The 22,302-nt window shown below is 37.4% G+C and overlaps 1 protein-coding gene across 6 annotated transcripts in view; it reads right to left on the bottom strand.

The window, feature by feature from the left end:
* The window catches only part of Cdc14 (cell division cycle protein 14), a 1,408,510-nt gene that overhangs the window by 342,106 nt on the left and 1,044,102 nt on the right, over window positions 1–22,302 (bottom strand). For all 6 annotated transcript variants that reach the window (XM_081762627.1, XM_081762626.1, XM_081762628.1 and 3 more), the window contains one exon: window positions 20,102–20,223. In XM_081762627.1, coding sequence (XP_081618753.1) covers window positions 20,102–20,223 — 122 coding nt within the window. The remainder of the gene's footprint in view (window positions 1–20,101; window positions 20,224–22,302) is intronic.

Raw genomic sequence — 22,302 nt, 5'->3', positions numbered from 1 at the left:
AAGAAGACGAAGTGGAAGAAGAGGAATACGGTACCGAGTTCGAAACAGTGTGTAGAATAAAGACGTATCAAGATGATCTCAGAAGTTTAAAGGAACTGCAACAATTTGTCTTGCGGAAAAATGACTCTGATTTACGAAGTGTAGTTTTTCAGGCTAAAGCGTGTACGGAAAGTAGAACAGTTAAGCAGCAATGTATACAGAAAACTCTGCTTGACTACTTAAAAAATAAAGAAAGCATGTGCATAGCATATTTTGTATTAATTTTAAACTTTTTGTGTATTAATTCATAGAAGAAAGAAGCATTGTAATTGAAAAAGGTACGTACAACGTACGTACAATATTTTCTCAGTATGTCCGTTATAAGCATGTATTAAAAAAGAAAAGACAGCGTCTACCTCCATTAAGCGGAAACCTGACTTTAACGGACATTTCTGCGAGTCCCGCTTGATTCCGCTAAAGACAGGTTTTACTGTATATGGTATATTATGAAACCGTACAGAAATAAGCATTCATCATTTTGGTTTCCCAATTTCGGATACGGAAGTGCCTAATTTCGGATAGGATTTCAAATAACATTGATAGACGATAAACATGGTTTATTAGCACTGATTATGTTACACAAATGATAGCAAATACAAAGCAAAGAAATGAGAGAACAGTTGTATCTGACTATTCACAGTAGTCGCACTTGTATGTCTGCCAACCGTCTTTCTCTGTTCCGGCACAAAGCTCATGCACCCATCTCAAGCATCCAATACACCTAATCCATTGCTCTCCTGATGTGTCTTCACGATAAGCACCAGAGCAATAAACACATTCTTCGTCTGCACTGTCGTCCTCGTCAGTGGAAATTAGAGGAACAGCATGGTCTGAGTCACTATCTTCATCAGATGATGGAGACTTCTTTGAAGGCTTAGTCGCTTTCTTCTGCTTTAGGCTGAAGGCTTTAGTGTGGCTCGCAAAATATTTCTTTTGGTTTTCCCTTTCTTAGCGGTAGAAAGTGCAGATTTTTGTGTAGCCAATGTATGTCTATATGGGGATGAGGTTATCACTGCAGCTTGTCCGCTTTTCCTACTACCTGTGGATGGGCCTGGTAGTGTTGGAGGGGGTCGTATGTCAAATGGTGAAAGAGGTGAGGATTTTTCAGGAATAGTCGTACGGATGGTAGGGCTACTGTCACTGTTGTGTTCCGACGGTAAAGGGTCACAGTTTGCAGGAACAGAACTAGTAGGTCTGACACTGCTTTGAACGGGTAGGAAATCACTGTCGTCGAAAACATTCGGATTGAAGGGAATATTCCCACACTTTCTAAAGCCGCTGATTGCAGCTTGCATACTTGCAGCTCGTACGTAGGCTTTACCGAAAATCGCACCAACAACATCAGACATAGAAACCGGCTGAAACGGGTGATTATTGAGCCAGAGTTCGATTTCTTGTGAATAGAACTGCTTAAATGGACCCATAAAACTCACATCCAGAGGTTGGTGCTTGTGCGTCGAGTGGGGTGGCAAGCACACAATAATGACACCATGGGTCCGTCCTAGGTGGATAATGTCCAGGTTAAGGGTGTGCGAATAGTGCCCATCCAGTATGAGCACAACAGGGTCGCTAGATAATGGTTTTATAACTTTAACAAAATGTTCAAACCATTGTGTGAAAATATGCATTTGGATTCATCCCGATGGGTGGCATGCTGCTACGGTTCCTGGTGGTGTTCCATGTAGCAATTCAGGTTTCATACGCACGCGCGAAAAAAACAATTAGAGAAGGAACGTATGTACCACAAGCATTCATGCATTTCACAATAGTTATTAAGGAGCCCCGTTCAGCGGAGGACAGTCTCGCAACCTGACTTTTCCCTTTAACACTCAGGACTTGCGAGCGTGTACCTTGGACAACGGATATACCAGTTTCGTCGACATTGTACACTTTTGATGGCTCTAAATTCACGTTTTGTAATTCCGGCCGCAACAGACCAGAAAAGCAAGACACTTTTTCTTTTGTAAAATGTTTGACTATTGCAAGTGAAACGTGCTCTGGTTTTCGAAAGGAGTGGTTAGGGTGCCGAATCAAAAACTTCTTTAACCATTTTTTGCCAGCAATGTTAGTTCTTATTGAAAATGGGTGTTTAATGTTGTTCTTCACCTCAAGCTGATAGGCTAGAATACGAACATCTCGACGCGTAAGTCCATAAAAATGTTCATCCATTATTGTACAATACCTAGCGAGTTCGTCTTCAAGCTCAGTTCCTAAGGCATATTTACGTTCAATTCGTGATTGGAAACGTTGCTGACTGTTTGCACATTTGACATAATCTAAGAGAGTTGATCTGGGAACTTCAAACACTTTGGAAGCCTTCAGAAACCCCATTTCCTTCTTCACTGCGTCGATGGCCTTTTCCATATTGTCCATGGGCCATGACCTTCTTTTTCAACCAGACATCTGCAAGAGGGATGCAATACTTTAGTTTTTTTTTTAAAAAAAAAGTACGCTTAATTTCGGATAGTCGAAATTAGGCCCTCACTCTGTATCCGAAATTGGGAAACCACGTCAACTTCCAAAGATGGCTGCTGTGTGCTGTTACCGAACACTAGACTTGACAAACAACATACTCATATTTAACTACAATAGCTATTCTAACTACAAGCATGTACACAATTCATTCCATACTCACCTTCAAGTTTCAAGTGCTAAGTTACACCAGCAAAATATTATAACGAAAATGTGGAAAACAAAGAAAACGTCCCTACAAACTTCACACTCAACTTGCACGTCCAGCAGCTTCTTGACAACACAACATCGCCAGGGCGCGCTAGTTCACAACGTTGACACATTTATGCTGTTGTATTGTGGCAAGATATTAATGTATCCGAAAATAGGAACCTATCCGAAATATGGACACCTTACCCTAATAGATCCTAATAACTTTTGAACCACCCAACCAATCTCGATGATATTTTCAACATATACGAGAATTGGGCCTTGGGTGTTTTATTATCGTTTCACTTTGTCGAGCCAACGTAGGGGAGGGGAAAGGGGGAGATATATGTAAAAAATGAAATAAAAATGACTGCCTTTGTGACTTCATCACTCTTCAACCAGCCGACCAATGTAAATCAAATTTTGAATATACATGAGTTTAGGGGCAGGAATTGCTTTAGGCTATTTACTTTGACGATGCAACGTAGGGGTGAAGGAGGGGAAGAAAAATTTGAAAATGATCAAAAATGACCAATATTCGTGTTGAATACATAGTTTTCGGGCCCGATGAGACAAACAGTGACACTTCTGATGCTGTTTCAATCCAAGTTTAGCCCCAATAGTTGGGGAGGGGGAGGGTACAATTGAGGAGAGGGGATAAACATTTAAAAATGATCGAAAATGACTAACATAAGTGTCGAATCAATAGTTTTAGAAGTACCTGAGATTAACAGTGAAAATCCTGATGCCGTGTGCCGCAGCACGGGGGAGGGCGAGCTATACATAATAATAATAACCGAAAATGACCAACATTTGTGTCTAATACATAGTTTTCAGGATCATCCAATTTAAATTCAAAATCAGCTCCGCCACTTGCGGGAAGAGAGAAAGTGATATACAAAATGATCGATACTGGCCACTATCAGTATCGAATTTATAGTTTTCTGGGTCACTTAGATGAACAGTAGTACTTTCGATCCCGTTTAAATTGAAATTCAACCCCACAACTTGGAGGAGGGGAAGGAAGACATATTTAAAAATGATCGAAAATGACCGATAATTAGTGCTGAATCCACATTTTGGGGAGATCGCTGAGGTGACCAGTGTAACTTTCGATGCTATGGCCGGCAACATGGAGGAATATACATATAAATGACCGGAAACGACCAATATTGGTGTCGAATCCATGATTTTTGGGGTCGCCGAGATGATCAATGATCTTTCCGATGCTGTTTAAATCGATGCCATTAAAAACGAAACCAGCATATTTCGCGGGAACTGAGCACATGAAATACGGAGTTCTGCATTTAAATTTTCATTTCAACCCAGTGAAGCGGGTAATATAAACTAGTAATACTAATAACGCTCGGGTACTGTCCTTTCTCTATTTCAAAACCACCTATTTTTAAAATTTTTTCCCTATAATATCTATTACTGGAGGTATCAGTATATTTTTGTTTTTCGTCCTTATACAACACCAAGGTTATAAAGGATGGTCTATTTAATGTTAGTTCGGAGCTTGAATCTGATAGGCCGTTCCCAACCATACTATCACGCCTCCAGAAAAACTGGATTACAGGGCAGAGTCCAAAGCAAGAAATTCCTCTCTCCTTTGCTAAAAAGCTTTAGTTCGCATACTAGTTATACCACATGTTTAGAAATTTTTCAACGAATCTGTATGAGACGAAACCTGCTAATGACACAGGACTGAAAGTTGAGCTTACTTCAGGAGTCGAATCTGTATCATTCTAACAAAAAATCCTAATGGATGACTACTTTAATGCTCATATTTCATTCTCATGTAAAAATTTAGGGTGATCCGGGCCCCCTATACCCCCGTGGATATGGTCCTGTGTGACCCCACACCCTCGAGCACAATTTTCTGGGAGAAAACCTCTATTCTTCCTTTTGTCTGTCTAGTTTTCTGGAAACATGAAAGCAAACTAGGTCACAAAGCATAGAGTTGGAAATAATTGACATGTTGCATTGCAGACATATTTCGTACCGTTGATGATTTTGGGAGGTTTTCAAGGGACAAAATTTCCCTCGGAGTTATATCTCCAATGGTGCTCAATATAAGTTGAGTTGATTTTATCGTGCCTTTCAGCAGTGAGGCTATATGAGACGGGGCCTACTGATTAGTCGTGAAATCCGTACCTCATGAGACTCTCGCCGGAATCGAACAAGGGTCTCTCACGACAAAGGCGCCTACGCTAACCACTTAGCCAAGAAGAAGCTCGGAGCTCATATTAGTAAAGAAAAAAGCACATTATGGGAATTTCAGTGCAGACAACTAAGTACGACGAGTGTTAAAAGAATATTTTTCATTTTGAATATATTGTGATAAGTCAATCTTATTTGACAGTCATTTTTTTTAAAAAATAGCATTCCCTTTTCTGTAACTCACTACAGTGTATAAGTTAAATTTCACACAGTGTGCAAAAGAGGGGAAGAAATTATAACGTACGATGGATGGACTTTGCTTCCTACCCGAGGAACAAAACCTTTCTTGTAAAATTCAGCGTTGCAAAGAACCTGTGTGATTGACTGATAGCTTGAGGCAAAAAAAGCAAGCACCCTGCAGGTGTGGCTTCTGTGCCTCGTAACATTGTGTTTTAAAAAAACAGACACAAGATCAGTTGTCAGTTGCTCAGTTCTTTGTAAAACAACTGATAAGACTTTTTCCTTCTATACAAGTCATATTGCTATTTGTAGCTTCTTTATTCCGTATAAAAACAATATATCCAGATTCATGGAAGCCCACAGGAATTGTAATAGAAAGTTAAAAAATATCTTTATCATTCAGATCCTTTATTATTATTATTATTATTATTATTATTATTATTATTACCACATAATATTTTTCGTTAGTCCTCACAGCAATTAATACTTAGAAGTAGGGGTAAAAGTGCGTGGGAACGCGGGGTACCCAATCCCCCACCTCCAAAAAACTGTGTACGGCGCCCTCCAGTTCCTAAGCAATTACAATGGGCAAAGATAGGCATGGGGGACGGGGTGATGTCATACCGCTTCCTACCGTCTCTCCTACATTTTCAGATGATTCCAGACCATCTCGCCTAATCCCACCTAGCCTAACGATTTATCAACCCCTTATATCTCCAAGATACGAATGTCCACCATATTCGGCGAGATGGGAATTCCCATCTTTCCTAACCCCATCTCGCCTAAAATGGCGGTAGGGTGCAAGGAGAGAATGCCTGTACTAAAGAGGCAATTCCTCTAATAGCATTTTAACCAGATATTTCAATCAATATTGGCAATCTCTGTCAACTACAATATAAATATATAATAAGTACTATACAGTAAGAAAGCATAGGGGGAAGGCGATTTAGTAAATTTAGTTCATTTTTGTTTTGTTTTCGGAATACTGGAAATTGATCGGGAAACAGAATGTAATCAGAAACAGGATAGAAATATGGAGGGTGTTTCAAAACAACACCGACAACGTTTGGGAGCTGATTCCTGACACCAAGATGCGCAAATGCTTCCTCTCGGCGGTATGACCAGACAAAAACCTGTCGGAAAAATGCCCAAAACAGTCGTAACTCGAGAACAAAATGTCGGATCAAAGTCGCGGGAAAGGTAATGTATATTATTTTTAGTCATAGCTTTCATTATTGCACAACTCGACATGGTACAGGGGCAGCACAAAGGTCACCCCCAAAGAAATTGAAGAATTTTATGAAACGTTGACTGAGGCAAGTTAACTACAATTAGAAACAATATTTCAACTAACAGGAATCTTAGAACACGGTCAAAGTTACAAGAATATCGTTAAAATTACATAAAAAGGGAAGATGCACATATTTGATTGATCTACTTTGTCTCAGTATACAATTGGCTATCGAGGAAGAACTGAAATTATTTGAAGTCCATAAAGTTTAAATGTTATGCTTTCTAGGCTAACAAGGGACATCACACAATTGTCCGGGTCCGATTTCAACTAAATTTTTTTTTTGCTGATAGAGGACATGTATTCATTATTTGTGATGACAGAAATTTTTGCCATGGTGCATGCTTTCTATTTTATAATAGTTTTTAAAAGTTTTGATGTGGTTAATAGATATTACTGCAGAAGTCCCTTACTACCCTTTGTAAACGGAGTCTTGATGAAAGAACAACCATGTAGATACGTATAGGGCCTAGGGAGAAGTCGTATGATACATATGACCTTGATGGCAGCCATCTTGAAATCCGCCATTTTGAATTAAGGTCAAGTTTTTAAAATGGGAATAGGGTGATATGATACATAATTTTGGGCTAGAATTTAATCAGGAAGACAATGGTGAAGTTAGTTTTAAAATGCGCTCATTTGATGAAAAGTTACAGACATTAATTGTTTATACTTACTATGTGCGTAAGTCCCTTACCTCCGCGTATTAATGATTATAAGTGGATAAAGGTTTCGGTAATACATATTATGCCTAGAGGGAAGTGATACGATGAGGGTATCATTGACGGCAGCCATCTTGAAATCCGCCATTTTGAATTAAAATGAAGTTTTGGAAACTGAAAACCATAGCATGTGGCACCAAATTTTAATAGTAAAATTTCCCCAAAAGCCAATGGTATGCTTTTTGATCTTTCAAATTGGCAAGACTCCTAATTTTCATCGCATGTTTTAAGATTCCAACTGGCACTTTGCAATTGTTTCCATGGCTCATGTTTTCTAAATTTATTACATTTTTTAAGAGTTACGATTTGTCAGTTCATGAATAGTGTTGGGATAAGCATCCAGCAATCTTTCTGAATTTTGAAGACTTGCCATGTAATTATTAATTTCATAGGCAATGTAATTATTTATTTCCTATACCTGCCCTTCAAAAACTAGTTTACTGACATGAATCATCGCAGAACGAAAGAACTCCAACTTTGCATTCAGGTAATACCGGAGACGTAGCTTGTAATAGATAGTAGATGAGACGAGAAATAAGTTGAAAATTCACTTCAAAAAAGGAAACGAAATATGATTCTTGTGTAAATCAATGGTCTTTTGTTTTGTTTTTATATTTATTTGTTTATTGTATATTTATTTATTATTATTATTATTATTTTTACAATTTTTTTTATTTTTAAACGTAAAAAAAAATCTATTTCATCACACACTTCTACACCTAGCACTCCATTTTCGACAACGACAAACACATTCAATGTTACCAGAACACAGAACAGGAACTGGAGACCACAGTTTAGAACTATAAATTTTTTAAAAAGAAAGAAGTCCGTCTAAGTTCAATATCTTAGGCAAATCTTTTCGGAATTAGTGATAAAAAATTGAAATAAGAATATCATCCCAGCGAAGAAATATAAAGGGAAATAGAACGGATTTACTAAATAAACTTAGAAAGCAAATCGCTGTCCATCACCATGTTTATACTACTTATTTTAAGTAAAAAATTTCATCCAGCTCTTGTGCTGATGGGAAGGATTTTAAAATGCTGACTGCATTTTCTCTCTGTATTGCTAGGCTTATTCGTTGTATTAAATAGTGTTTGCTTCTTGGGTCGCCTGACTTCTTAATTAAAGTTGATCCTAACTCATTCAAAAATTCACTGGCTTCTTTGCTAAAAACTCCCATCGTTTCTGTAGCAAAGGCAACAAAAAGATGGTCTTCTTTCAATCTGGAGTACTTTGTATGTTTACGTTTAACCGCTGCTTCTGCTGCATTTCCTGCTTCCTCACATGATACTGTTATGTATGAAGGAGCGAAAGTATCAACACATGTTACATCCCATACAAGACTCTGGCCCATTTTCCAAGGGATTAAAGTCACTCCGTCCGGTCTTTTACCATCATTTCGATACAATCCTTGTGGCTCAATGATGCTAGGAACATCGATGCTGGCGAGTGCTCGTTTGATTATTTGGTTTAATTCCGTGTGTCGTATAATTCTACCACCACTTCTAATGCAGCTCAAAGCATATAAACCTTTCTCGTCCACTCGATCTTGACACGCACATGTGAATGGGTGGCAAACATTTAGTCCCAAGCGTAATGCTACATATATTTTGAAAATATTATCGTCTAAAAAAGTTCCGATGTTTTTTTATTTTCTATGGCAATATTTTAGCTAGTCAGACAAAAAGGTCATTCGTTTTCTACCGATTGTTGTCGATGGTTCATGTTTGTAAGATTACTAATCAGTATTGATCGGTAACTCGATTAAGTTACACCTCTTTATAAACAAGTTACCTGTTTTCATATTTTGTTCACGGTACAAACAGTGTGTTGGGAACAGTCATATTATGTCTCTTTGATATTTTCTATCATTGTTGCTGTTCCTTTAAAGTTGTAAAGTTGTATTTATTTTTAAAAAAAATACTGTTTGTCGTTTGCGCAACATGTAGGCTACATTTCATGATATTTTTGAGTTCGTGTTACACCAATTTCTGATAATTTCATTTGTATTTCTTACATCACATAGGTCCATAGGTTCCTCATGTACTCTGGGTTAAAATAAATCATTACACTTCCTAGGAAATTAATAATTACATGGCAAGTCTTCAAAATTCAGAAAGATTGCTGGATGCTTATCCCAACACTATTCATGAGCTGACAAATCGTACCTCTTAAAAAATGTAATAAATTTAGAAAACATGAGCCATGGAAACAATTGCAAAGTGCCAGTTGGAATCTTAAAACATGCGATGAAAATTAGGAGTCTTGCCAATTTGAAAGATCAAATAATAGACGTTTCGTGCACATTAGAAGAGTCATAAATTCATACTGGTTAACTATATAACAAAAAATAAGCATACCATTGGCTTTTGGGGAAAATTTACTATTAAAATTTGGTGCCACATGCTATGGTTTTCAGTTTCCAAAACTTCACTCTAATTCAAAATGGCGGATTTCAAGATGGCTGCCGTCAATGATACCCTCATCGTATCACTTCCCTCTAGGCATAATATGTATTACCGAAACCTTTATCCACTTATAATCATTAATACGCGGAGGTAAAGGACTTACGCACATAGTAAGTATAAACAATTAATATGTCTGTAACTTTTCACCAAATGAGCGCATCTTTAAACTAACTTCACCATTGTCTTCCCGATTAAATTCTAGTCCAAAATTATGTATCACATTACCCTATTCCCATTTTAAAAACTTGACCTTAATTCAAAATGGTGGATTTCAAGATGGCTGCCGTCAAGGTCGTATGTACCATACGACTTCTCCCTAGGCCCTATACGTATCTACATGGTTGTTCTTTCATTAACACTCCGTTTACAAAGGGTAGTAAGGGACTTCCGCAGTAATCTCTATTAACCACATCACACTCACTCACTCAATGGCCTATGGAACCCGGAGGTTCAATGCCGCGTTCACAAAAGCTCTCTACTGACTTCTATCCTTAGCTAATTGGATCCAGTTTCTACTTTGTATTCCAATCTCTGCGAGATCCATCTTAACATTGTCCTCCCATCTGCGCCTAGGTCTTCCTAATGGTCGTTTTCCGATTGGTCTTCCAGTCAAGACTTTGAAAGCGTTTCTACTTTCTTTCATTCTACCTACATGACCCGCCCACCTAAGCCTCCTAGACTTGATGACACTAACAATGTTGGGTAGACAATATAAATTATGTAGTTCCTCGTTATGAAGTTTCCGCCATTCCCCATTCCCGTTCCTCTTGGGTCCGAATATTCGTCTCAGGATTTTGTTCTCAAATACTTTCAGTCTATGTTCTTCCCTCAGAGTAAGTGACCATGTTTTGCAACCATACAGAACAACAGGCGAATTATCGTTTTGTATATTTTAAGCTTCAAATTCCTCGACAGAATTCGCGACGACAAGAGATTTTGAACCGAATAATAACACGAATTCCCTGCTTTTAGTTGACATTTAATTTCTTCGTGGATATGATTTTTCTCTGTTAATATTGATCCTAGATATTTGAAAGTATCCACTTTATCAAAAGTATTATTTAATATTTTAACGCATCCATAATTTGCTGTATTCCGGTCCCGACGCACTTCCATGTATTTAGTTTTCTCTGCATTTACTTCTAAACCCATGTCCCTGCAAGCGTTTAATAAGATCTCTATTAAATTTACATCATCAGCATATGCCATAACCTGGTGAATACCGTTCAACTCTAGGCCCTGGTTACTATCTTTGATTTTCCTTATAGCGTATTCCAGAACGAAGTTAAATAATAATGGCGACAATGCATCTCCTTGTTTCAGGCCATTTTCGACGTGAAAACTCGTGGACAAAAGTTTTCCTTCCAGGACTTCACTTTGGGATTCATTTAAACATATCTTAACTAATCTAATTAGCTTTCTCGGTATTCCAAGTTCTGTAAGAACGTTGTATAATGTTTCTCTCCTAATCGAGTCGTACGCCTTTCTAAAATCAATAAATAGTTCATGTAAAGGGGTATTATATTCCCACTTTTTTTGAGTATTTGGCGAATGGTAAATATTTGGTCGATAGTTGATCGATTTCGTCTAAATCCGCACTGATAATCTCCAATAATTTCATCTGCGTATGGGGTCAGTCTTGCTAATAGAATATTTGAAAGGATTTTATACGATGTTGACAGAAGAGAAATGCCTCGATAATTATTACAGTCAGTTTTGTCGCCCTTCTTGTGAATTGGAACAATGATTGATTCTTTCCACTCTTGTGGCAATTCTTCCTTGTTCCAGATGAGGAGAATAAGTTTGTGTATCTTGTTCCACAATTTTTCGCCTCCAGCTAGAAATAACTCAGCCGGAATATCATCTACACCCGGAGATTTGTGTTTCTTTAATTTCTTTATAGCGGTTTCCACTTCTATTCGGTTGGGTTCTGGAATATACGGTTCTGCGGTGTGTATCACCTTTCCTCCACGCACACTAGTTTTTGGTTGCGTGTTAAGCAAATCGTCAAAGAAATCTTTCCAACTATATAAGATGCTATCCGTGTCAGTGAGAACTGTACCGTCAGATTTCTTTAATATATAAGCACGAGGTTGATAGCCTTTCTTAAATTCGTTGATTCCCTTATACATGTCCCGGATGTTTTTATTTTTACTATTATCTTCAAGTTCCTTAATTTTAGCTTTGAGAAAGTCGCGTTTCTTTGTTCTAAAAGTTTTAGAAGTTTCCCGCCTGATATCTGCGAAATTTTGTGTAGTTATTTCATTTGGATTTTGTAGCCAGCGTAATTTTGCCTGTTTTCTCTTCTCTGCTAGTTTAATGCATTCCTGGTCGAACCATGGTTTGTTCCTACGTATTTCCGCGTGTCCCAATTTTTCTTTTGCTGAAATTTTAATGCTATCTCTAATTTCAATCCAGGTATCCTCAACACTAGTGCACTCCGAATCTTCTAAAGCCGAGAATCTATTCGAAACTTCAATCTGGTATTTCTCTCTTACCTGGCTCTCTTCTAATTTCTTTAAATTGAATCTCTCCGTTTTCGGACAATGAATATTACCTTTATTCAACGATAACCTCTTTCGTATTATCGCTGCTACCAGGTAATGGTCAGTGTCACAATCAGCCCCTCTAAACGACCGGACATCAATTATGCTGGATTGCCTTCTTCTATCTACTAAAACGTGATCAATTTGATTGTGTGTTTTTCCGTCTGGTGATGTCCAAGTGTATTTATGAACGTCGCGATGTGGGAATTTTGTACTCTTCACGATTAGGTTTTTGGATGTTCCAAAGTTCACGAGTCTAACACCGTTGTTATTACTTTCCTTATGCAGACTTGCGTTCCCTATAATCGGTTTGAAAATATCCTCTCGTCCTACTTTCGTATTAAAATCCCCTAATAGAATTTTCATATGGTATCGCGGGAGTTGATCAAATATCCGTTCCACTTCTTCGTAAAAACTGTCTTTTATATCGTCATCCCTATCTTCAGTTGGGGCATGTACATTTAAAACAATAATATCACACCACCGTCCCTTAAGAGTAATAAAAGAAAGTCTATCAGTAACCAATTCAACCCGTTTAATTGCTGGTAATATACGTTTATGAACGAAAAACCCTGTTCCTAACTGGTGATTTTTATTTCCTTCCCCGTAAAAGAACGTAAAATTTCCGGAATTCTCAGATCCATTTCCTTCCCACCTAACTTCCTGAACTCCTACTACGTCCATCCTGTATTTCTCTAACTCATTCGTTACGGATTTTAACGCGCCTGCCCTATAAAGTCTCCTAATATTCCATGTTCCAAATCCTATTAACCACATCACAACCTTTAAAAATTATTAAAGAATAGAAAACATGCACCATGGCAAAAATTTCTGTCATCACAAGTAATGAATACATGTCCTCTATCAGCAACAAAAATTTCATTGAAATCGGAGCCGGACAATTGGGTGATGTCCCTTGTAAGGAAGACAGAGAGATCAGGCATGGCTATGGGGTAGCGTGTGCGACTTTTGCATAGGAGACCTGACTCCGATTCGCGACGGGAGCGCAAGCACTTCGGATCTCACGTTAACCGTAGCACCATATCTCATATACTTTTGCTACCGAAGGGATGTTAAACTGAAATTCGATCCAATAATAGAGATAATAGATAGAAGCTAATTTTTGAGAAGTAATTCGTGAAATGAGAATGTAGGAGAAAACAGGATAATCCCGAGAAATCTCACGGTACGATGGTATCCACTACAAACTTCTATAGTTTGGGATCGAACGACGTCCAACTCGCACCAGAACTAAGCGCTCTATCACCAAGTCACCCTGCCCCTACTTTGGAGGAAACACTATGATTCTGACAAATGCATCCATATACTAAATATTGAGTGTGATAAACCAACATACAAGAAGTACAAACGGTCAGAATGTGGGATTCGTGGAGTTTCCTTTTTGCGAAAATGGTAAGTACGTTTTTCTATGTCAGTTATTCTTAACTGGATGCCCGCGTCTCTTAGGGATTGGGGGAGGACACGGTGACTCAGTGGTAAACAGCTTTCCTCTGGTACGTGGGGTCTCTGGTTCGATCCTCAGCCAAGAAACTTTGTGGTGGACACCATCGTATCGTGTGTGGATTTTCTCGGGATACTTTAATTTCCTTCCACATTCTCATTCTATCATATCTTCCATCAACATTCACTTGCCTTAATCATTGTCTCCCTTAGCCTAAAGAGCATAATGTGGTTGTTTAAAATGGAATACTTCATTTCATTTTACAGAGGTTGCTTACAGTTTGTCAGTGGGTTACCGTTAAGATAAGTTGTTAATAGGTTGTATTATTGATACTATTATTTGTAAGGAAGAAGGAGTCTATGGGGCTCATAATTTTCGAAAGGCTGAGAACTACAATTGTACGTTGATTGTAAGAAATGCTAAAGGTACGATCTAAATTCGATTTGTAAGTCTTTTAGCATTATTAGTCGTATTATGGACAAAAAAAATAACTTACATATCTACAAACCAAGAAAACTAACAGTGAAATTTGATATTCGACAGTGAAATATAATAATATGCAACTTGGATATCACATTTCTAGGTTGGTTTTCTTGGCTTAGGATACGTTGAACTTACATCTGTTTTCGTGTTAGTCCAACTTTGAACATACGAGTATCAGTCACTAAGATTTTCGTAAATAACTATGAAGATTATCCTAAATCTAACAAATAAGTACAGATAACGATCACCAAAGTTCATAATTGACTTTTGAGAACATGCTGGCCCCATTTCCAAAATTATGACTTATTTCAAAATGGCGGATTTCAAGTTGGCGCCGGAGGTTCGTGATCTAATCTGCTCATTCTTCTATTTTGAATATGTGAAACTACTACCGTTTGCATTGTCCAACTTTGACTATTTTCACGATTCAACAGTTTATTTGATGTATTTCAATAACATGGCATAGCCTTTCTCCCATCAATTTTGACCCCCCTCCATTTCTTATGACGTCCAGTCCTTATAACTTTGCACATATACATTATTCCACATCCTCTACCAGTCGCACTAGGTCTCATCCCGCACCTCGATTCATCCATTTGGACCCTTTGCTTGTCAGACAATTTCTTATTGATGGAGGAACAGGGAAAATAAATCTACAATGACTAACAAGTAACACTTCCCAAGTGTAACAATCCGATTTTCATAAAATTTGGCGGGTAGATACTACACATAAAATAAACGAATACGTGTATTTTTATTTTCTGCGGTAAAACTGTTTTAGGAGGAAAAACCCCACCACCCAAAATTTTGAAAGTTGACGCCCGAAAGACAAAAAAAGTGGACCAAAGTTAACGAAATTGTGCACATATAGTGTTTGGAGGAGTCGGTGGCCCACCCAAAAATTCTTCCAGGAAAACACGAAACCAGTATTCTCTCATTTTATGTCTACAATACCTGTGCACAATTTCATTCACCTCGGTTCATTTCTTTTTGATTTCAGGCGTCAACTTTCAAGATATTGGGTGGGAGCTTTTGCCCTCTAAAACCGTTCTTCCGCAGAAAATAAAAAAAACGTATACGTTTATTTTTTGCGTATTGTCCATAAACAAATTTACGTTGCAATTCTTCATGTCGTTTACACATCTGACATACTGTTGCTAGCACTTTCGATATTTCGTGATCAAAGGTTTGGAGGGGTCCGTGCGCCACCCAACCCTTTTTTCCAGGAAAATACGAAACACTTATTCTCTCATTTTATATTTACAATATCTACGAACAATTTCATTCACTTCGGTTCACATCTTCTTACCTTTCGGGCGTCAAATTTCAAAAGTTCGGCGTGGGTTCATTTTCCCCCCTGAAACCGTTTTTCCGCAGAAAGTTAAAAAACGTATTCCTTTCTTTTTGCGTATTGTGCATACGTAAAGTTTCGTTGCAATTCTTCATATCCTTTACACACATCTGACATACTGCTACTAGCACTTTTGATATTTCGTGATCAAAGTTTGGAGCGGTTCGTGCCCCACCCAACCATTTTTCCAGGAAAATAAGAAAGGCGTATTCTCTCATTTTATGTCTACAATATCTGTGAACAATTTCATTCACTTCGGTTCATTCTTTTTGCCTTTCGGACGTCAACTCTGAAAATTTTGGGTGGGGGTTTGGTCCCCTGAAACCGTTTTTCCGCAGAAAGTTAAAAAACGTATTCCTTTCTTTTTGCGTATTGTGCATACGTAAAGTTTCGTTGCAATTATTCATGTCCTTTACACACATTTGACATAATGTTACTACCACTTTTCATATTTCGTGATCGAAGGTTTTGAGGGGTCCGTGCCCTTAAAAACCTTTTATTCTAGGAAAATTCGAAACCCGTATCCTTATTTTTCGTCTGCAATATCAATTTCATTCACTTCGGTTCACTTCTTTTTCTATTTTGGGCGTCAACTTTCAAAATTTTGGGTGGGAGCTTTTGTCCCCTAAAACCTTTTTTTTTCCGCAAAATAAAAACAAACGTATTCGTTTACCTTTTGCGTATTGTCCATACAAAAAGTTTAGTTGCAATTATTCATGTCCTTTACACGCATCTGACATATTGTTGCTAGCACTTTTGATATTTCGTGATCAAATGTTTGACGTTGGTCCTTGACCCACCCAACCATTTTTTCCGATAAAATACGAAACAAGTATTCCGTAATTTTATGTCTACAATATATGTTTACAATTTCATTCACTTCGGTTCATTTCTTCTTGTCTTTCGGGCGTCAACTTTCAAAATTTTGGGTGCGAGCTTTTGCCCCCTAAAACCGCTTTTCCGCAGAAAATAAAAACCCTTATTCATTTACTTTTTGCGTATTGTCTATACGTAAAGTTTCGTTGCAATTATTCATGCCCTTTACACACATTTGACATATTCTTACTATCACTTTTCATATGTGGTGATCGAAGGTTTCGAGAGGTCCTTGCCCCACCCAACCTTTGTTTCCAGGACAATACGAAACCCGTATCCTCATTTTACGTCTGCAATATCTGTTCACAATTTCATTCACTTAGGTTCACTTCTTCTTGCCTTTCTGGCGTCAACTTTCGAAATTTTGCGTGGAGGCTTTTGCCCCTTAAAATCGTTTTTCCGCAGAAAATAAAAAAGCTATTCCTTTATTTTTTGCGTATTGTCTATACATAAAGTTTCGTTGCAATTCTTCATGTCCTTTACACACATTTGACATAGTGTTACTAGCACTTTTCATATTTCGTGATCAAATGTTTGGAGGAGTCCGTGCCCCACCCAACCGTTTTTTCCAGGAAAATACGAAACCCGTATTCCCTCATTTTACGTCTGCAATATCTGTGCACAATTTCATTCACTTCGGTTCAGTTGTTCTTGCCTTTCCGGTGTCAACTTTCAAAATTTTGGGTAAGGCTTTTATATTAAACATTTGCATTATGTATTTTTCTTCTTTTTTATGAGATTCTTTTTTGTTGGGGAGAAAGAGAGAAATGCTTTCCTCTGATATGTGTTTCTTGCCATTCGTCTTGTTTGAACTGCTTAAGTAAGAACATGTTGTAAGTTCTGATGTCATCGAACTCCGTCACGATAATAAAATTGTCATTCTTAACAATTTGTTTTATTCTCTTATTTGCAGTTTGCCACACTGATATAGGATTATGGCACTATATATCGAACACTTTAGGACATTCCTATGAATATTTAATCATTATTTTCTATCAGTGAGGAACAGGGCACTGTTTTAGCGATAAAACTGTAAAGGTGTCATTTATTAGTTGAAACCAACCCTTTATGACGATTATAATTAACAATTTTGAAGTTTGAAGAACATTTAAATAACAAAGTTAAAATGAAATGAAATGAAATTTTTGAGTTTTACGTCCCACGGTTATGCCGGTTAGGCTAAAGGAGACGGTGATGATGAGTAATGAATTAAATAGTGGAATGAAGAAAGTGGGAGGAAACGGGAGAAACCCGAGAAAACCCACGCACACGGTGTTTGTCCACCACAAAGTTCACTTAGGGGGAGCAGGGTTTGAACCCGAGACCCTTAGCACCAGAGGTGAACGCTCTACCACTGAGCCACCGCAGCCCCAATAACAAAGTTGTATTACTTCATGTATCGAACGGGTTGTGTTATCGAACGGTATATCGATCATCGAGGTTTTAATTATCGAACAGGGTGTTTATATATATTGAAGAGTGGGGTTTAAATATAGAAACAGAATATTTTATATTTAAACAAGTTCACTTTAAGGATAATATGGATGTAGTTTCATTGTAAACACAGTGCAATAACTCCGAAATATAAACTAAGATAGCAGACGCAAAGAAGAATACATATTAAAATGTTCTAAGCTACAAAATGTTTGTTTCATATCGTCACTATTCAGCACATGAGGAGCATCTTACGCTAATCTTTTTGGTTGCCTTTCTTCTTATTCGGTTCTTTCCGGCATTCCTCGCAAGATATTGCATACACTTTCTCCAGCCTAAATTGTTGGGGTTTCTCCGTGGCTTCAGGAAGTTTGAGAAACTCTTTAAAAAGTCGTCACTACTACTTGAGGAAGGCGATCATAATAATTCCGAAGCAATCTCATCTTGATGCAATATTTTGACTTGTGAATTTTTATACCAGTTTTCGAAACGATGGCACCTAGAAGGTCCTTCTTGGGTGAAGGTGCGTTTACATTTAAGCGTTCATTATGCTATGTTAATTCAGGATTATCGCTTTCTTACTCTTCGTTTTCTTCTTCTGAGCTTCACTCATTTGTTATTTAGTTTTTATCAGCCAATTTAGTTTCATGTGTCGCACTGTACCGGGTTTTAACACTTTGACCTAAATTTGTCATTTCATATTATAATCACACACACACACACACACACACATATATATATATATACATATACATATATATATATGTGTGTGTGTGTGTGTGTGTGATTATAATATGAAATGACATATTTAGGTGTTAACATGTTTGAAGGAATGAACTAATAGAAAAGAAAATACTTAGATAACAAGGATATAATCAAAAAATATTAAAACTATTTATAGTGTGTAGTTAGCAAAACTGCACAGAGTAATAATTTCAATGCATACATGAAAGATGGAATACCAAAATTCTTATGTAAGACAGATAATCCAGTTCCAAGAGCGATGGGATATAACTATCCTGTTGCAACTCTGGTGTTATCAAGTATTTTTAACAGTAGAATTTACAAGGAGCAGCCTGCAGCACTGACTGAAGACGGATAATGGATAGGAACTTGTCAGTTTGTTATTCTGTGACTGTATGTGGGAATCTGCAGCAGCATTGGAACAATGAGAAATTGTGCTCTTCGCGAAAGTTCAATTGAGAAAGAACTTCAAGAAGTTTTAAATGACTCTGACAGAGAAAGTAATGAGCTCGAAGGTAGCGAAGAGGAAATAAAGCTATCAGGTTCTGATGCAGAACACAGTGATTTGAACATTTCATTTGATAGTGCATATAGAACTAATGGGAGCAGTGGAATGTCTGTTGCAGATTCTGCTCGCGTTTACATGGCAGGTCCACCACGAGCGTCCCGTTAAAGAGTGCCCAACATTGGCGAGAAAAAATGGGATTATGTAATGAGCGGAGAGTGAATTTTGCACGTGAAGCGTTTGAGTTGTTTTTTACTCCTCGTGTTATGAATACAATCACGCAGTATTCGAACGAAGTGGCAATCTGTGTACATATTTCTCCTAGGAACGAAGTTGTGTTATTGTGCTACTTTGACTCATACACAATGGGTGCGAATCATGACTCTTATATACCTGTTCCAGATTGTGGTCTTCGTTGTTTGGTAGATAGATATAATTTGTTGCAATGAGACAAAAACGGAAATGACACGCATACTGAGATTTGAATAAACGATATGTTCATTGTGCCACTGATAAATTTGCTACGATAAGGGAACTGTTTGAAATGTTAAAAGATTTATTTCCCTGACACTATTTTGCTAGTCCCCACACACCGTAGAAGAAATACTGTCGCTATTCCATAGACACTGCCATTTCAAGGTATTCATGAAGAACAAACCAGGCATATATGGAATTCTAATCTGAATGCTTCCAGATGCAGAAGTCAGGTACCTCCTAAGTTTGGGCGCTTACGTTTGGATAACGTCCTAAGTTTTGGTAACAGATCGAAACATTCCAAATCGTAGAGAAACTTGTTAAACCCATTGCAAACTAAGGCCGCAATCTGACAGCAGGTAGGGGTACATCAGGGGTACAAAGCAGAATCCATGGCCCGTGATTCAAAACTCCCGCAGCAATAACGTCTACCATTTGACTCTAGGAGGCGTGGTTAATTTTAAATTTCCCGCAATGCATCCATATCCTATGAAAAAGAATGAATCATACACATATCCATAGAATATAAGTATAAACTGTAAATATAAGTAATCAAGTATCATAATATAAAGTTTTAAAATAAACAATTTATTTAAATGAACTACAAAGAATATTGGTAATAAACAGGAATGGACTTACTGAAGAGCACCTGTTGTTACTGATCTCGGATGTCTTCTCATAGCTTTGATTTGATTTAATTTGTCTCCTTGCGTCATAAAAGGAACATTTTGCCCATCGTCTCTATTTTTATTAATAGTGTCCTGTTAGAATGAAAAGCATACATTTTAATGTTTAAACAAGCGCTCATAATTTTAGATATAAACTTATAGAGTATTTACTTACAGTTGGAAAATAGAGGACATTGATAATATTAATTCATAATAAAACAACCATGGGACATAGTAGCTTGATGATACAATGCACAAAAACTGAAGTGCACGATCGGGTCTTGAAAATGTAGAAAATATAAATCACGTCACGATTTTCTATTTTTGTGATGTTACGCTTTCATGGATCTTAATATTATTACTTAAGTAATTTTAAAAATTTAAATTTACGTTTTGCTTCTTTAATTTTCCAGTACAGTGATATAGTAATTAACACCAGAATAGGCGCATTGTATTTTTATAGAACGAAAATTAGTATAAATCATGACACACATTATTTCCACGTTTATTTCCATCGCATATTTACTGAAGTAGTATGTGTCAACAAATGGATGAATTGCTCTGATTGGCTAAAAATGATGGAAAATTTGTCACGTAAACACGGTATCGTGGTATGACGTTACAGATAATTGACCTTGATATTGGGAGGAGTACGTACACCTAACCATTAAACTGAGGAATTTTGGGAACTAAAAATTTCGAGGAGTATATGGGTCCTAAGTATGTACAGTTCACGGCATAGAAATACTTACAAAAAGTCTAGGTCCTAATTAATAACGAACTCTTGTCCCGTTTGCTTATGCATTCCGAAACACATGTCTTGATCGACTGCTTCCTTCTGATATTCAATCCAACTCACCCCCTTCTCCACCTCTCCTTGTCTAAAGCAGTGTTTGATGCAATATACTTTTGCATTCAGACGGGGGACCCGGTGGCTCAGTGGTAGAGCGTTCATCTCCGGTGCTTGGGATCCCTGGTTCGATCCCAGCTCGCGCCGTGTGGACTTTGTGGTGGACAAACACTGTGCTCGTGGGTTTTCTCGGGGATCTCCCGTTTCCTCCCACTTTCTTCATTCCACTATTTCATTCATTACTCATCATTACTGTCTCCTTTAGCCTAACCGGCATAACCGTGGGACGAAAGATTTCATTTCATTTTCTTCCATTCAGACGGAAAATCAGGAACCAGGTTCAAGGGTTTATACCTCTAAAACCGTCTCTTTCATTCATTTGTTCTGAAATGCCTTTTTAGAGTCTGAATAAAAATGTCACCAAATATTTCCATAGCTTAACAAACGCCTTTCTTTGTATTATTTCCCTTCTTCAAATATTGTAAGCTAGGAAAATGCTCCTTGTGAAATATATGGAAATTATCAATCACGGCAGTAGGTTTTATCTTTCTCAAAGTCTCTAATACGGGCACAGAGTTCTAAAAACTATTGACAGAAATGAGTGTTATTCAAAGATCAATTTCTTTTTCTTTTTTCTTTTCATTTTTTCAAGTGATTGCAAGCATATTAGTCTGGTTTGTTAAGGATAGGATCGTGACAGACCGGACACAAGTATGAAACTTGGCAAACTGAAAGTACTACGGTATTCAATTCGTTTTAGGGTCGGGTGCCAAAATTTTCTGGCCGCCATTTTGAAATATGCCGCCATATTGGATTTTATGTGTTGTTCTCTTAAAAGATCATTATCTCGGTAACTAATGGTCTAATTTTGATGATTCTTTTTCTAAAGTATAAGTTAAGCCCGAATGCAATCGATTATAACAGTAATAAAGACAAAGAAATATGATAAAAATGAGAAACTTAGAAATATTTAAGATTTCATGAAACATATTTACATATGAATGAGTTTTTCTCCAAAAATGGTCCATTTTATGAAAGCATGTACCCTATAACTTTTGAACGAGCATATAAAGAGCTTTAATTTTGTGTATAATACGTTAAAATGCGATGAGAAATAGTCGAAATATAAGTCCTGAAAACAAACCCAGCGCAAATAGGAAGACTGCGTAATCGGTCAACTTTGTGAAATTTAGCGGTGGCTGGCAGAAATTTTTTATCATTAAATTAACTAGTTTTTATTCTTGTTATGATTACTTAATAATAACTACGTTTAATCATTACTTAGAATTGTTATGGGAGTTTTCATTGCAGTAGTTCTATGT

The sequence above is a fragment of the Thermobia domestica genome, chromosome 6 (genome assembly GCF_964235325.1).
Source record: "Thermobia domestica chromosome 6, izTheDome1.hap1.1, whole genome shotgun sequence".
Taxonomy (NCBI): domain Eukaryota; kingdom Metazoa; phylum Arthropoda; class Insecta; order Zygentoma; family Lepismatidae; genus Thermobia; species Thermobia domestica.
The sequence above is the reverse complement of the archived record's forward strand: the minus strand, read 5'-3'. Positions and strand labels throughout refer to the sequence as shown.